Source organism: Lithobates pipiens, unplaced genomic scaffold (assembly GCF_037356315.1).
Source record: "Lithobates pipiens isolate NorthernLeopardFrog02 unplaced genomic scaffold, aLitPip1_a1.2 Scaffold_8, whole genome shotgun sequence".
NCBI lineage: Eukaryota > Metazoa > Chordata > Amphibia > Anura > Ranidae > Lithobates > Lithobates pipiens.
The window spans coordinates 387811807-387828168 of record NW_027507903.1 but is presented as its reverse complement, the minus strand read 5'-3'; the positions used below and the strand labels follow the sequence as shown (position 1 = coordinate 387828168).

The following is a 16362-nucleotide window of genomic DNA, read 5'->3' as shown; positions in this document are numbered from 1 at the left end:
GATGTGAACCATCTCCATTGAGAATAATAGAATTTTTCCCCTCTAGCGTTTTTGTAGCTTCAGGCTTCAAGCTACAAAACGCTCAGGTGTGAATGGGGTCTTAATGTGCTGCTTCTTGAGCCACTTCTTTGTTGCCTTGGCTGTGCGTTGTGTCATTGTCATGCTGGAAAACCCATCCACTGCCCATTTTCAATGCCCTGGTTGAGGGAAGGAGGTTCTCTCCCAAGATTTGGCGGTACATGGGCCCCATCCATCGTCTTTGATGCAGTGAAGTTATCCTGTCCTTTTTTTAGCAGGAAAACGCCCCCAAAGCATTCCACCTCCCATTTTTGACGGTGAGGATGGTGTGCTTGGGGTCATAGGCAGCATTCCTCCCTCCCTCCTTCTCCCCCCCCCCATTCATCATCCATTCATCATCCATCCATCATCGCGGCTTAGTGTGTTACCAATTGTTTTCTTGGTGGCTATGGTCCCAGTTGCCTTGAGATCATTGATGAGATTCTCCTGTCATTCTGGGCTGATTCCTCGCCGTTCTCATGATCATTGGAACACTAGAATGAGGGAGATTGACAGTTATTTTGTGTTTATTCCATTTGTGAATAATCTCACCAACTGTGTTTCACCCTCTCACCAAGCTGCTTAGCGATGGTCTTGTAGCCCATTGCAGCTTTGTGTAGGTCTATAATCTTGTCCCTGACATCCTTGGATAGCTCTTTGGTCTTGGCCATGGTGGAGAGATTGCAATCTGATTGCTTCTATGGTCTTTTATACAGGTAAAAAGATGAGATTAGGAATACTCCCTTTGAGAGTGCTTCTAATCTCAGCTCTTGCCAATATAGAAGACACCGGGAACCAGAAATTTTGCTGATCGATTGGGGATCATAGACTTTTTTTCGCTGATTTAAAATGCAAATCGATTTCAAATATTTGAAATGCGTTATTATGGATATTTTTGGTCAGGGTGGATTCAATTTAAATCGACCCATTTTTTTTTTTTTTTTTTTTTTTTAAATCGCGCTTTAAATCACTAGTAAAAAAGGCTTGATTTTAAATCATAATTTCTATCCGCTTCATCCCTGGAAGATTTTACCCTCTTCCTGACCAGAGCACATTTTGTGATTCGGCGCTGCATCACTTTAACTGACAATTGCGCGGTCTTGCGACCTTGCACCCAAAAAAATTGACGTAATTTTTTTCCCTCGCAAATAGAACTTTCTTTTGGTGGTATTTGATCACCTCTGCATTTTTTTTATTTTATTTTTTTTTTTCTCTTTCGTTCATTGACGGACACAGCTCCAGTAATCTTGACCGTAGGGTTATTACGCCACCTTCAGGAGAAGACTGGCAGAGCATGTAATACATGTGAAAAAACAGAATTTTACAGTTCTACCCAGGGGGCGGTCCCTCTGGTAATAACCCCTAGCCTTCTTCCTGCAGCTCAGTTTTTTTTTTTTTTTTTTTTCTGCCTAATAAAGGAGAAGGACCTAGGCTCTCTGCGGGACCATTGGTCCTGGGATTTTTTTGCTGAATGTTTGCCTTTTGTGCAAGATTTTAAGATCCTGTGATCTATCAACAGCCGGCTGGGTGACGGGCTAGATAATCTAGATCCTTGTAGTCTCCCCAGCCTGGCCATCAAGTGTGTGTAGACCCTAGCTACGCGCTGGGTCGGCCACGACATGCCCCTCAGGCTCCAGGGGTGGCCGGTGGCCGCAACGCTCCGTGGCACACACATTACTGGACTACCGATGTCCTTGTCACAGTGTGCCATGGCCAGCAGCCACCCCGTACTGCTCGGGAGTGGGTCTGTGATGGGATGTCGCCAACTCGTCCGGATGGTAAGTACAGCTCTTCCTGCCTCTGTGGGATTGAGCACCTGGGCGTTTCCTGGGAGGTCGATTAGGGGGTCCCTCTCCTCCCTCTCTTCTCTCCCTATCCCCCCCCCCCACCCATGGATGATTCTGCATGATGGGCTGCTGAGCAGTATGTGTACCTGAGACAGTGGTCCTCCGGGGGCTCTGACCTTAGATTGGGACCTGTGTCTGTGGTCTCCCCGCTGGGTGTCTGGAGATCTGCATGTGTTGATCGCCATAGCGCTATTCTGCTGCCATTATCTCTGTTCATTCAGTGTACAGTTGTTTGTCGGCCATTTTTGGTGTACCTCAGTGGAAAGCATGGCCAGGGGCCATTTTTCTGTAGCTTGGCTGCCATTTTCTTTGTAATTTATGTGCCTTATACAGGGCGGCCGGCGACCATTTTGTTGTAGTCCAGCACGGCTTTTATCCTCAGCGCTGGTCCCTGCTGTTTAGAACGGCACATTTTTTTTTGCTCAGGACACCTGGGAGCTGATACTGGACGCAGACACCTGTAACTGAACGGCGCAGCACTCGGTCGGGGTGGTGAGTCCTGCAGTGGGGGCCCCTCAGTCTGCAGCATCTAGGAAGGTGGGATTGTGCACCTGTCCTAAGTCCCAAGGGTGTCCTGTCCTAAGGGTGGCAGACGGTGAGTCAGCATGGCTTCAGAAACTGGTGTTTCTTCCCCAGAACTCCCTGCAATTGCAACCGGCTTGTCTGCAAACAGTGCAGTGCCTTTGGACGCTTTGTCGGCAGTCCTTAAAATGTTTGTTGCCAGGGTGGAGGTGGTGTGCAGGCGCAAAGGTGGTAAAAAGCGGCCCCTGCTCAGGCCCCCCCACCCCCCCTCCCCCCCGTCCTCCAGGGAGAGCTCTGATGCAGGCTTGGCCCCGCTGAGACTGGCGGCCCCTGCTCTGTTTCAGATGACGCTCGCCAGGACCGATCAGACAGTGAGGATGAGTCCCCATCCAGGTCTGCTCAAGACAAATCGCTTGTTAGAGCACTTATCACAGCTGTGCGCGATACCCTGAAAATTCAGGATACAGCAGGTTCCCGTAAGCCAGCCCTTACACCTAAGGTGTTTCCGTATCTGGCTTATTTCGATAAGTTCATATACAAGGAATGGGGAAGCCTGCAACGGACCTTCTCGGACCCTAAAAGAATGGCAGTGCTCTACCCCTTTGAGGAGAACCTTCTTAAGAAATAGTCGGCTCCTCCGGTCGTGGACCCCCCCCCCAGTATCCAGGTTAAATAAAGTAAGCACGATCCAAGTAGAGGGGACACTACCAACAGGAAGGCCGAGGCAGTAGTCCGTTCCTTGTTTACGGTTGTGGGATCAGCAATACGACCAGTACTGGCCACAGCACTTGTCGCAGACACTTACTGAATGGGCAAAACTTTTGCACTGCGAATTGGAGAAGCAGCAGGCTACTCCTGTCTGCATGGAACTAGCAGACCAGTTAGTGCAGGGCCTTAAGTACATTTGTGACGTGATAAATGTAAACATTGACAAGGAAAAAGGGAAATTGGGGAGAAAAATAAAAAAATAAAAGAACCTTCACATAAAAGACCTCGAAAAAATGTGGGTTCAGTTGGACTTTTTAGGCATAAAGAAAGTTGTGAACACAACCAATATATTCAAAAATAATTATTTCCATTAAAACAAGTAAAAACAGAAAATAAATAAAAAATTCAATTTTCTTTTTACAAAAAAGAGAGATGTTTTCTCCTTATAACTACACATTTAAGACCTAGTTGACATCCTATCAAAGGTAATAAAGTCCATTTCAAATTTCCAAAAGGGAAAAAAAAACAAAATACATATCTATATAAATATAGAATCAAGGATATCAACCATACAGTCAACAATTACATGTATTTTTGGTGCTCTACATGTTTCGCGTCTGTAATGACGCTTCTTCAGGAGCTGATAACAGTGTTATTCCTTCACAACGTGTGTCCCAGATGAAGAGACCGCCATTTCCGAAGGAGAGTGGGGAAGTTGATACGATTATTTACACACCCATTTCTCCACAAAGGAAAAAAAAGGAAGGGGAACGGGGAAAGAGAGAGTAGTTGTTGAACAAATAAATGTAAATATATGATTTTAAACTTGGTGGGATCACTTTAAAGGTGTATTGAGCCCATGAGGCTTCCGACACTCAATTTTTAATAGGTGTTCTTGAAACGTAAGTAACCAGAAGTAAGATCGGTGATGGGTACTTTTAGTATCCCCTGAGCTCAAGGTGCAATAAAACGGACCAAGTTCCCACTGGGAACACCTATTAAAAATTGAGTGTCGGAAGCCTCATGGGCTCAATACACCTTTAAAGTGATCCCACCAAGTTTAAAATACTTCTGTTTTAATGGAAATAATTCTTTTTGAATATATTGGTTGTGTTCACAACTTTCTTTATGCCTAAAAAGTCCAACTGAACCCACATTTTTTCCAGGTCTTTTATGTGAAGGTTCTTTTATTATTTTTTTATTTTTCTCCCCAATTTCCCTTTTTCCTTGTCAATGTTTACATTTATAAAGTGATAACTAGGACGTGGCATTTTGTTTATCAGTGTATCCACAGACACCACCCTGTGACAGATACACACTTTTTTTTCATTTAAATATCAACATTTGTGACGTGGCCCTGGACACGCTTCCTTTGCCCTCCAGGGCTTCAGTGTCAGCAGTGGTGCTGCAGCACCAGATATGGCTAAAATGCTGGTCTGCAGACCAAGCATCTAAAAAAAAAAAAAAAAAAAAAAAAAAGCCTTGACTGATCTAACCTTCCTTTTGGTGAGTGGCTCTTTGGAGCCTCGTTGGATAACATTATTAAGAATGTCACAGGTGGGAAGAGTACCTTACTCCCACGGGCCAGGAAAACGAAGGTGCCACGCCGCAAGCAAGGGCCCTCGTTTTCCACTCGAGGCTTTTTTTTTTTTTCTCTGTCCGGAACCGCAAGGCTACGAGCAAAAGTGCTACCAAATGAAGGTTTGCCCCCGCCCATCTCTCAGGAGGGATGTCGCCTTCGGCTGTCTGGCCAATGGGTCTGCAAACTGATTTCCTCTGGCTACAAGATAGAGTTTCTATTGGCCACCAAACAGATTCTTCCCTTCCAGCATACCCTTACTCACGGCTCGCCGGGAGGCCCTATTGGGGGCAGTAAGGGACCTGCTAAGCCGCGGGGTGGTAGTGCCTGTTCTGGAATCGGAAAAGGTTCCAGGGGTTCTACTCCAATCTGTAGTCCCCCCCCCAAAAAGGAAGGGGTGTGTCCAATCTGGGACCTGAAAGCCCTCAATTGCTTTGTAAAAGTACAGAGGTTCAGAATGGAATCAGTTCGTTCAGTAGTCGCTGCATTCCATCAAGGGGACTCCCTGACATCTTTGGACATTCAGGATGCATACCTGCACATACCCATATGCCTCAGGCATCAGAGGTTTCTGTGATTTGCAGTAGGGGAAGACCACTACCAGTTTGTGGCTCTCCCTTTTGGCTTGGCATCAGCATCCCGAGTCTTTACCAAGGTATTGGCTCCAATTTTGGCATTGTTGCAACAACGCGGGATTGCAATAGTAGGTTACCTAGACCATCTCCTCCTGAGAGCAGCTTCCGCCTCAGAATTAAAGGAGGATGTGGCGATCACCATGCAAACCCTGCAGGAATTTTGGGTGGCTGTTGAACCTCAAAGTCGGTGCTTAAACCGACTCAGCACTTGGAGTGCCTAAGCTTACTGCTGGACTCCATGGAAGCGAGGGTTTTTTTTTTCTCCGTTCAAAGAAACTGCAGACGCTCAGAGCCACGGTAAAACTATTGATGAACTGCAGGTGGTCATCGCTGCGCTTCTACATGTGAGTCCTGGGCCTCATGGTGGCCTCCTTCGAGGCGGTACTGTATTCCCAGTTTCACACCAGAGTCTTGCAGAAGGAGATATTAACAAAATTGGACAAATCTCCGTTATCCCTGGATCGGCAGATTTGGGTGAGCCAGTCAGTCAGGGACTCCTGCTCTGGTGGCTGAGGTCCCCGGCACTTCGGTCCGGGAAGTCGATCCTACCTCTGTATTGGACAGTGATCACAACGGCCACCAGCCTTACCGGCTGGGGTGGAGTACTGGGAGTACAATCGACCCAGGGCCTCTGGTCGGGGGAGGAATCCAAGTTGCCGATCAATGTGCTCGAGCTCCGAGCGATCAGGCTTTGCCTCTCCACATGGTCGACAAGACTAAGAGGGCGTCTGATCAGGATCCAGTCAGCCAATGCTACAGCGGAGGCATATGTCAATCATCAAGGAGGAACAAAAAGCTACAGCACAGGAGGTCGCTCACATCCTACAGTGGGCAGAGCGTCATGTACCGGCCTTGTCAGTCATTTACATGCCGGGAGTAGAAAACAAGCAGGCGGACTACCTAAGTTGCCAGTTGCATCCAGAGGTGTTCAGGGTGCTGTGCCTGTGGTGGGGCACACCACACGTGGATCTCCTGGCCTCCCGGCTCAATCGGAAGGTGCCGAGATTTGTATCCAGGACAAGAGATCCTTGGGCAGACACGTCGGAGGCGATGGTGGCTCCATGGGGTCAGTACCGACTGATCTATGCCTTTCCTCCGCTAAAACTTACCACATCTGCGCCGCAGAGTGGAGGCCAAGGGAATTCCAGTGATAGTCCCTGGTACGACGACCTCGTACGCCTGGTTGCGGACCCTCCCTGGCGAGTACCGTTGCGAGAAGACCTTCTGTGTCAAGGTCCGATTCTCCATCCTGCTTTACCATCGCTGGTTTTAACGGCATGGCTGTTGAGAGCCAGGTGCTAAGGAACCGGGGACTATCGGACTCCATGATTTCAACTATGTTGAGGGCACAAATCTTCTTCTCAGAAGATATTCCATCGTACCTGGAAGGCCTCCATGTGTGAGGAGAAAGGGTGGCATCCACGTGCCTATTCGGTTTCCTGGATCCTGCTGTTCCTACAGCGAGGAGTAGACCAGAAATTGGCTTTAAGCACCATTAAGGGACAAATATCAGCATTGGCTGTTTTTTTTCCAACGACCCCTGGCGTCTCACTCTCTCTAGTGAGCACTTTTATTCAAGGGGTCCGGCATGTAGTTTCTCCGGTGCTTCCACCTTTGCCCCCGTGGGATCTGAACCTGGTGCTATCGGTGCGTCACAAAACGTCTTTTGAGAACATCAGGGAAATTCCCTTGTTGACTTTCTCAGAAAGTGGTCTTCCTAGTGGCCATTACATTTGCCAGAAGGGTTTCGGAACTGGTGGCCTTGTCTTGCAAGTCGCCCTATCTGGTTATCCATAAGGCTAAGGTGGTGTTGCATCCGCGACCTTATTTCTGCCGAAGGTGGTTTCGGCATTTCACATCAATGAAGACATTGGGGGTTATTTACGAAAGGCAAACTTGGAAGTGCAGTCGCTGTAAATCTGAGGGGTAGATCTGAAATGAGGAGAAGCTCTGCTGATTTTATCATCCAAACACGTGCAAGCTAAAATGCTGTTTTTTATTTTCCTTGCATGTCCCCCTTTGGATCTACAGCGACTTTATTTCCAAGTGCACTTGCAGTGCAAGGTGTATTTTCCTTTAGTAAATAACACCCATTGTGTTACCATCTGTGTCCTAAACCGACATCCTAAAGAGATGGCCCTTCATTCCCTGGACATGGTCCGGGCTCTAAGGGTATATTTGTCTGCCATGGCTCCCTTCCAGAAGTTAGACTCAGTTTCAGTAGCTGGTCCGCAAAAAAAGGTATGGCGGTCTCGTCGGTCACCATTTCCAGGTGAATCAGACAAATAGTGGTCCAGGCCTACGCCTTGAAGGGGCAGATGCCCCCCTTTCTTGTCACGGTCCATTCCACCAGGGCAAATGGAACCTCTTGGGCTTTCCGACATCAAGCGTCAGTCGCTGAAGTGTGTAAGGTCCTCCGTTCTTACTTTTACCAAATTCTACAAAGTGGATGTAAGCGCATCTTCGGATGCATGCTTTGGCTGCAAAGTTTTGCAGGCGGCCGTGTAATGTTTCAATTATGCACTCTTTCCTCTCTTTTTAAAGAAACAGTTACTTTTGAGTATTAATGCACTGTTACATTTGTTGACTGCAAACTGCGGTTAGTTAAGATGGTGACTCACCTGTTAGGGAGCACCGCTGGTTGTGGGTGAAGTTTTATTGCTATTCCCACCCCTCGTTATGACACTGCTTGGGGACATCCCTACGGTCAAGATTACTGGAGCTGTCAGTCAGTGTACGAAAGAGAAAATAGGATTTTTGTACTCGGCGTAAAATCCTTTTCTCTGAAGTTCATTGACGGACACAGCACCCTCCCCTCCTATTTATGTTATACTGCTTGTTGACTTACTGAGCTGCAGGAAGCAGGCTGAGGGGTTATTACCAGAGGAACCGCCTCCTAGACAGAACTGTATTGCATGATCTGCCTAGTCCTCTCCTGAAAAATAATGCTATGGTCAAGATTACTGGAGCTGTGTCCATAAATGTACTTCAGAGAAAAGGATTTTACGGTGAGTACAAATATCCTATTTTTAGATAGAGAATATATATTCTCTCCCTCTCCCTTTCTCCAACTATTATCATAAACTATTATAATTTGATTATGCCAATATTGGTTTCAACCCTAGTAATTTGATTTTAATTCAACTTTCAATATGGTTATGCAGTGTTGCTTGGACATGGTTTGCATATTCTTTGGGCCAAAATCTTGCTGGAGTCACTCCAAAGTAGAACAGGAATCGTTGTGTCTTGAGTTGCATTGATGTGAACGGGCACCACGGAAAACAGTGGCATTTCCATTGTCGTGCAGTTCTGTAAGACTCAAGTCACATCTGAAATCGTACTTGTGTGAATCAGGCCTCAGGGTAAACTCGCATGTTACATCATTTTGGCAGAACTAACGGAAAATATACAGATTGTATAGGTGTATGACCAGTTGTAGTCTAGTATGGCCTTTTCTAGGGTTGGTGTAGCCTGTTTTGACTTGTAAGGCTACAGCAGCTAGGCTTACCCAGGTGCATTATACTATTATATATTCATAGATTTTAAATAATAAATGCACATTTTTTGCAGATAAAAGAAAAATGTGCATTTTATTATTTTTTGTTGCAGGAGCCTGTAAAGCATTGCACCAGCGATCAGCATATCGCTGATTCAATGCAGGCCTCCTGCAGACCTGCCAGTGTATTTGCTCAGACCTCGTATGGGCAAGCCGATACACCCTGACGGGAAGAATCAATGAACTACCATGGCGCTAAACTACAAACCAGCAGCCGCTAAGGCTGTCAAGACTTGTAGTTTTCCATTCACTAAACTAAATACTGTGAATAAGTGATGCGGCAGAGAAGATCCCCCCCCCCCCCAGCTGTCCAAAATGGAGGCCTGTCTATTGATAACATGGATATAGGTGTAATATGCTGTAAAACTATTCTTTAACCACTTCACCCCCGGAAGTATTTACCACCTTAATGACCAGGCCATTTATTTATTTTTTGCGATACGGCACTGCGTCGCTTTAACTGACAATTGCGTGGTCGTGCAATGTTTAACCCAAACTGTCCCCCCCAAAAAAAAAAATATATAAAAAAAAAAATATTCATCGGTTTAGGCCAATATGTATTCTGCTACATATTTTTGGTAAAAAAAAAATCGCAATAAGTTTGTATTGATTGGCTTGTAGCGTAAAAAAGTTATAGCGTAAAAAAAAATGGGCACAAAGATTTATGGACTGGTTTGTTTAAATTTTTTTGATCTATGTATAAATGACACTGGCATGGAAGGGGTTCATTCTAGGAGGTGATCAAGGGGTTAACTGTGTTCTCTGGGTGTATTCTGTGTGGGGGCTGAGATCGCTGTTCCTGATCACTAGGAACAGCAGATCTCAAAGTTGTCCCCTGTCAGAATGGGAATCCACCTTGTTTACATAGACAGACAGATCCCCATTCTTCCTCTGTACCGTGGTGCGCATCAGGCGTGCCCACAGTATCGCATGGAATGACATACAGGTAGTATGTGTGGTGGGCATTCTTAAAGTGGTTAATATGTTGGCCAAGGTTGGCCATACATAATACAATTTTCTTATTTAATCTTTTACCTTCAACTATGTAGTGTAAGAGCCTGTCTGGAGCTTTAGAGGAGGAAGAAAAACATTTGCTTACTGTAATTATCTGTTCACTCGTAAACTTTATGTAAGCTGGTATACTGATGTATTAAATCGTGAACATTTTACAGATACAGTGATGAACTTTTGGGAAGAGTTTTCGCTATGGCAAATGATATTCACATCGAGGATGCTCCACATTTCACCACCAGGGATGAAATAATGAAACGGGTATGTTTTTCTGAATTTGTAACAGTCATGATTTTTTTTCTGTAGACTGGTGCATGCTGCTCTTTAGTAGCTGGAGCAAAGTTTAAGTAGAAACTAAAAAAGAAAACTGCAGCAGGTGCTTTATTGCAGAAGAGAGATACTTTGTCCCTTCTGCAATAAAACAAACGTATCTGGCTTACCCACCAGTCATCTTTAGAAGCTCAGCTCAGTGTACATTCTTGACACACAACTGTGCTGGAATGAATGAACTCTTGGGTGCATGTGTGGGAGTTGCATAATTTCATCTTCTGCCAATCAAGATGGCAGAAGGTTCCAAACGTAAAGGAAGGTGGGTTCAGTTTTTTTTTTTAACTGCTTACCACCCGGGCCATTGTAAAATGATATTATTATTATTCACGATTTATATAGCGCCAACAGTTTATGCAGCACTTTACAATGTAGAGGGGGGGACAGCCCAATTACAGTACAATACAGAAGGGACAGGAGGGCCCTGCTCGTAGAGATTACATGCTAAAGGGAGGAGGTGGTGGTGCAAAAAAAAGTGAGTTTTCAGGGATCTCATAAAGGTGGACAGGTTAGGGGCTGATTGTATATACTGGGGCAGGGGATTCCAGAGGATAGGAGAGGCTCTGGAGAAGTCCTGAAGACGAGCAATTGAGGAGGTAACAAGGGAGCTGGATTGCAGGAGGTCCTGGGAGGAGCGGTGGGGACGATTTGGGTGATATCTGCAGATGAGGTTGTTTATGTAGCTGGGGCGATGGGGCTGGCCTTGTATGTTCTGGTTGGCATTTTAAATTTCCTACGGTGGGGTAGGAGAAGCCAGTGAAGGGATTGGCAGAGAGGAGCAGCAGTCACGGAACGGTTAATGAGGTGTATTAGTCTAGCAGCAGCAGCATTCGTAATAAACTGAAGGGTGGCTAGACTGCGCAAGGGTAGGCCATTAAGGAGAACATTGCAGTAGTCAAGGCAGGTAATAATCAAGGAGTGAATAAGTTGCTTTATGGTGTCAGTCAGGAAGGGTCGAATTCTGGAGATGTTGCGGAGGTTAAGGTGGCTGAAAAAGTGAGTTTGAGAAAGTTGTGTGACATCCATACCGAGATGTCAGTCAGTAAGTGTGAGATCCGTGAGATTGAGGGGGTGAGTTGAGGAGTGGAGAGATAGATCTGGATGTCATCAGCGTACAGGTGGTATTGGAAGCCATGGTAGGTTATCACCTGGCCCAGGGAAGAGGTTTAGAGAGACTAGGAGGGGCCCAAGGACAGAGCCTTGGGGTTCCCCAACATATTGTATACAATTGTGTTGCTAGCTGTTGGTCACAGTGATCACACGGTACCGACAGGGCCAATTACAGCCCATTTGTACCATGTGAGTAGCTGTGGCCAATCACAGTTAATCCCAATAATACCTTGTCTACACACTGTCATTTAGTGAAACCATAGTATGTTAAAAAAAAAAAAAAAATCCTCAACTTCCCAGTGTTACTATGGCCACGGTATATAAGAAAGAGAGAAAAGAAATTAATATATAAAAATTATTATTTATGTTGTCACCAGTCAGTGTCCCTGGTCACCGCCACACCAGTTATGTTGACTCTGTTTTGCACTGCTGACTGTATGTAAATATATAAACAAAATGTGAAAAATCCTTTTTTTTTTTTTTTTTTCCTTCACGCTCCAAAAAATTACTTAACCATTTCCCGACCGACGTACGTCAGCAGAATGGAACGGGCAGGCAAATGGGTGTACCTGTACGTCCCTTTGATTTTGAATGTGCCATCTCTTGCGTGCCGGTTGGGACTTCCGTGAGTCGGATCGCGGGCCCCACAGACTCGATTGCTGCGGGGATACCCGCGATCATCTCATGGGGAGATGCTAATGTAAACAAGCATCTCCCCATTCTGCCTAGTGACAGTGTCGCTGATCTCTGCTCACTGTCATCGGGAGCAGAGATCAGTGACGTGTCATACACAGCCACGCCCCCCCAGTTAGAAAGACGCCCCAGGACACCCTTAACCTCTACACTGCCACCTAGTGGTTAACCCCTTGACTGCCAGTGTCATTTACACAGGAATCTTGTATAGCACTGATTGCTGTATAAATGACTGATCCCAAAAATGTGTCAGTCACGATAAAAATCGCCGATCGCCACCATTACTAGTAAAAAATTATTAATAAAAATGTCAAAACTATCCCCTATTTTGTAAACCCTATTACCGTATATACTCGAGTATAGGCCGACCCGAATATAAGCCGAGGCCCCCAATTTACCCCCAAAAAAACTGGCAAACTTATTGACTCGTGTATAAGCCGAGGGTGAGACATGCCTGTCCATCCCTGTGTGTGTGTCCGTCCATCCCTGTGTGTCCGTCCATCCCTGTGTGTCCATCCATCCATCCCTGTGTGTGTGTGTGTCCATCCATCCATCCATCCCTGTGTGTGTGTGTCTCCATCCATCCATCCCTGTGTGTGTGTGTCTCCATCCATCCATCCCTGTGTGTGTGTGTCTCCATCCATCCATCCCTGTGTGTGTGTGTCTCCATCCATCCATCCATCCCTGTGTGTGTGTGTATCCATCCATCCCTGTGTGTGTGTGTGTCTCCATCCATCCGTGTGTGTGTGTGTGTGTGTGTGTGTGTCCAGCCTACCTGTGTCCCGAGCCTTTGTCCCGAGCCTCCGTCCCGTGCCTTGCCTCCTTGCCTCCGTCCCGTGCCGTGCCTTGCCTCCGTCCCGTGTCATGCCTTGCCTTGCCTCCGTCCCGTCCCGTGCCTTGCCTTGCCTCCGTCCCGTGCCCTCTTCGTCGGCGCCTCGGCGGCCATTGTAAAATTCAAAAGCCGCGCCTCCGCCTTCGCCTGTGATAGGCGGAACACTGAATTTCCCAGCAGCCTGTGTTCCGCCTATCACGGACATCGTATCATCCTCGTCCGTAGTACGAGGATGATACGATGTCCGTGATAGGCGGAACACAGGCTGCTGGGAAATTCAGTGTTCCGCCTATCACAGGCGAAGGCGGAGCCGGAGGCGCGGCTTTTGAATTAAAGAATGGCCGCTGTCTGTCTGCTCGACACGCTGATCGAGCGGGCAGACAGCGATGACTCGAGTATAAGCCGAGGGGGGCACTTTCAGCCTCAAAAAAGAGGCTGAAAATCTCGGCTTATACTCGAGTATATACGGTACTTTTGCGCAAACCAATCAATAAATGCTTATTTCGATATTTTTATATATATCTATATAATCTCAAAATGTAAAAAATAAAAAAGCTTTTCCGCGATGGGGCATTTAAAAATATTTGCGGCCAATCACTAAAATTAGAAAAGCGATTTAACCTTAAACTGTGTACACGATTCTTTAATGTAAGAGCAGTAAGGATGTGGAATTCTCTTCCAGAAGCAGGTTTCAGCAGGGAGCATCAATTAAAAAAAAAAAAAAAATTAGATTGCCACCTAAAACGTCCACAACATACAGGGATATACAATGTAATACGGGCACACACACACGATAGACTTTTTTCAACCTTACCATCTATGTAACAAAGAAGGCCTAGGCCAGCGTTGGCGAACCTTGGCACCTCAGATGTTTTGGAAATACATTTCCTAAGATGCTCAACTACAAGCATCTCTCTTCTCTAGACAGAAAAAGTTCAGTGCTAGTAAGGTTTCCTCATAACCAAGATCCTCTAGTCCCTTTATTAGCTTTGTTGCCCTTCTCTGGACTCTCTCTCCATGTCCAGCACATCCTTCCTGAGGGCTAGAGCCCAGAACTGGATGGCATACTCCAGGTGCTGCTGAACCAGAGTCTTGTAGCGTTGGAGAACCATCGTTTTTTTTTTCTCCTGGAGTTAATTCCTCTTTTAATGCATGCCAATATTCTATTGGCTTTTCTTGCAGCAGCTTGGCATTGTATGCCATTGCTGAGGCTATCATCTACTAGGACCCCCAGGTCCTTTTCCATTCTAGATTCCCCCAGAGGTTCTCCCCCCCCCCCCCCCCCCCCCCTAGTGAGTAGACTTTTTTTTTTTTCTTTTCTCACCCAAATGCCTTATTTAAAAATTTTCTACATTAAACCTCATTTGACAAGTAGTTGTCCACTCCATTAATTCAGATCTTTTTGCAAGGTTTCCACATCTCGCATAGAAGCTATTGCCCTGCTTAACTTGGTATCATCCGCAAATACTGAGATTGAGCTTTTTATCCCATCCTCTAGATCATTTATGAATAAGTTAAATAGGATTGGTCCCAGGACATAACCCTGGGGGGACTCCCTCTCAACACTGGACCATATCGAGTACTCGCCATTTATCACTACCCTCTGAACTCTCCTCTATAGCCAGTTTTCAAGCCACGTACTCGCCCTGTGGTCCATGCCGACAGACCTTAGTTTGTACAGTAAACGTTTATGGGGAACTGTATCGAATGCCTTTGCAAAATCCCAGATACATCACGTCTACGGGCCTTCTCCTTTGCTTTTATATGCATTTTTACATTGGAGTTAAACCACCCAGGACTTTTATTAGCTCTTGAAAATATATTACTGATTGGGATGGACTGGCTAATACCCTTATTTAATATGCTCCTAAAGCACACCTTTTTCTCTTATATTCACCGACCGACACAACACTTCAGAACTTTAGTTCTGCCCGGGGGGGGGGGGGGGGGGTCCCTTAGGCTACAATCCCCACACTCTGCCCTAGCAGCCTCAGTTTTATTTTACCTAGTGAGGAGATAGACCTAGGAACCCTGTGGGCCCATGGTCTGTGGTTTTTTTTTTTTTTTTTTTTTAATGCAGAAGCTTGGCTTTTTGCGCAAGATGAATGATCCTGTGATCTTCTATCAACAGCCGGCTGGGTGACAGGCTGGTTCACTTATCTTTGTAGTCTCCCCAGTATGGCCATCGAGCGTGTGCAGGTCGCAGCTACGGCTCGGCAGGCCACGACATACCTCAGCTTCAGAGGTGGTCGGTGAGCTTCTATGCTCCGGGGCATACATATGACAGGGCTACTGATGTCTGCGTCACAGTATGCCGGGCCAGTAACCTTCCCTGTACTGATCAGGAGTTGGCTACAATGGAATGTCTCCCAGCTTTTCAGGACTGGTAAGTACAGCTCTCACTGTCTCTGCAGGGTCGAGCAGCTGGGCATTCCCTGGGAGGTCGATTCGGGGGGCCCCCTCACCCCCCGCTGGATGCTGAGTGGTGTGTGTGTGCCCCTGGGCCCTCACCTGGGTTCTGGCTGTACTGGGGTTCCTAAAAGCTGCCCCTGCTCACCCCAACCCCCCCCCCCCATCCTCTGGGAAGAGCTCTGACGCAGACTCTGGTCCTGCTGAGACCGGTGACCCCCTGCTCTGTCTTGTCAGATGACGCTGACCAGGACCGTTCGGACAGTGAGGATGAGTCTCCGTCTGGGTCCTTGCGTGACAAAACGCTTGTTGGAGCACTTATGACAGCTGTGCGTGATACCCTGAAGATTCAGGAGCCAGTGGATCCTTCTGCTGATGTACCGGTCCCTTTTGGGTCCCACAAGCCAGCACATTCACCTAAGGTGTTCCCATATCTGACTTATTTTGACAAGTTCATTTACAAGGAATGGGGTCGCCCGCATCGGACCTTTTCGGTCCCCTAATACATGGCGGTGCATTACCCCTTTGAGGAAAGCCTTCTCAAGAAATGGTCGGCTCATCCGGTCATGGACCCCCCAGTATCCAGCTTATCCCACGGACAGGAAGGCCAAGGCAGTGACTTGTTCCCTGTTTACGGTTGTGGGGTCAGCCGTGCGACCTGTACTGGCATCCGCACTTGTGTCGCAGACCCTGACTGAATGGGCAAAACTTTTGCACCGCGAATTGGGAGAGCAACAGGCTTCCCCTGTCTGCGTGGAACTAGCAGACCAACTAGTGCAAGGCCTTAAGTACGTCTGTGACACGGCCCTGGAAACTCTCCCTCTGTTATCCAGGGCTTCAGTGTCAGCTGTGGTGCTGAGGCGCCTAATTTGGCTAAAATGCTGGTCTGCGGACCAGGCATCCAAAAAAGCCCTGACGGATCTTCCTTCCCTTGGTGACTGGCTCTTTGGAGCCTCGTTAGATGACATTAATAAAAATGCCACTGGTGGTAAGAGTACACTACTCCCACAGGCCAGGAAAGCTAAGGAGTCACGCCATAGGCAAGGGCCCTCCTTTTTTTTTTTCTTTTTTTTTTT

The 16362-nt window shown here is 46.8% G+C and overlaps 1 protein-coding gene across 1 annotated transcript in view; it reads left to right on the top strand.

Annotated features, from left to right (window-relative positions):
* Positions 1-16362, top strand: part of CDKN2AIPNL (CDKN2A interacting protein N-terminal like) — a 59089-nt gene that overhangs the window by 27349 nt on the left and 15378 nt on the right. The window contains exon 2 of the mRNA XM_077473923.1: positions 10077-10176. Coding sequence (XP_077330049.1) covers positions 10077-10176 — 100 coding nt within the window. The remainder of the gene's footprint in view (positions 1-10076; positions 10177-16362) is intronic.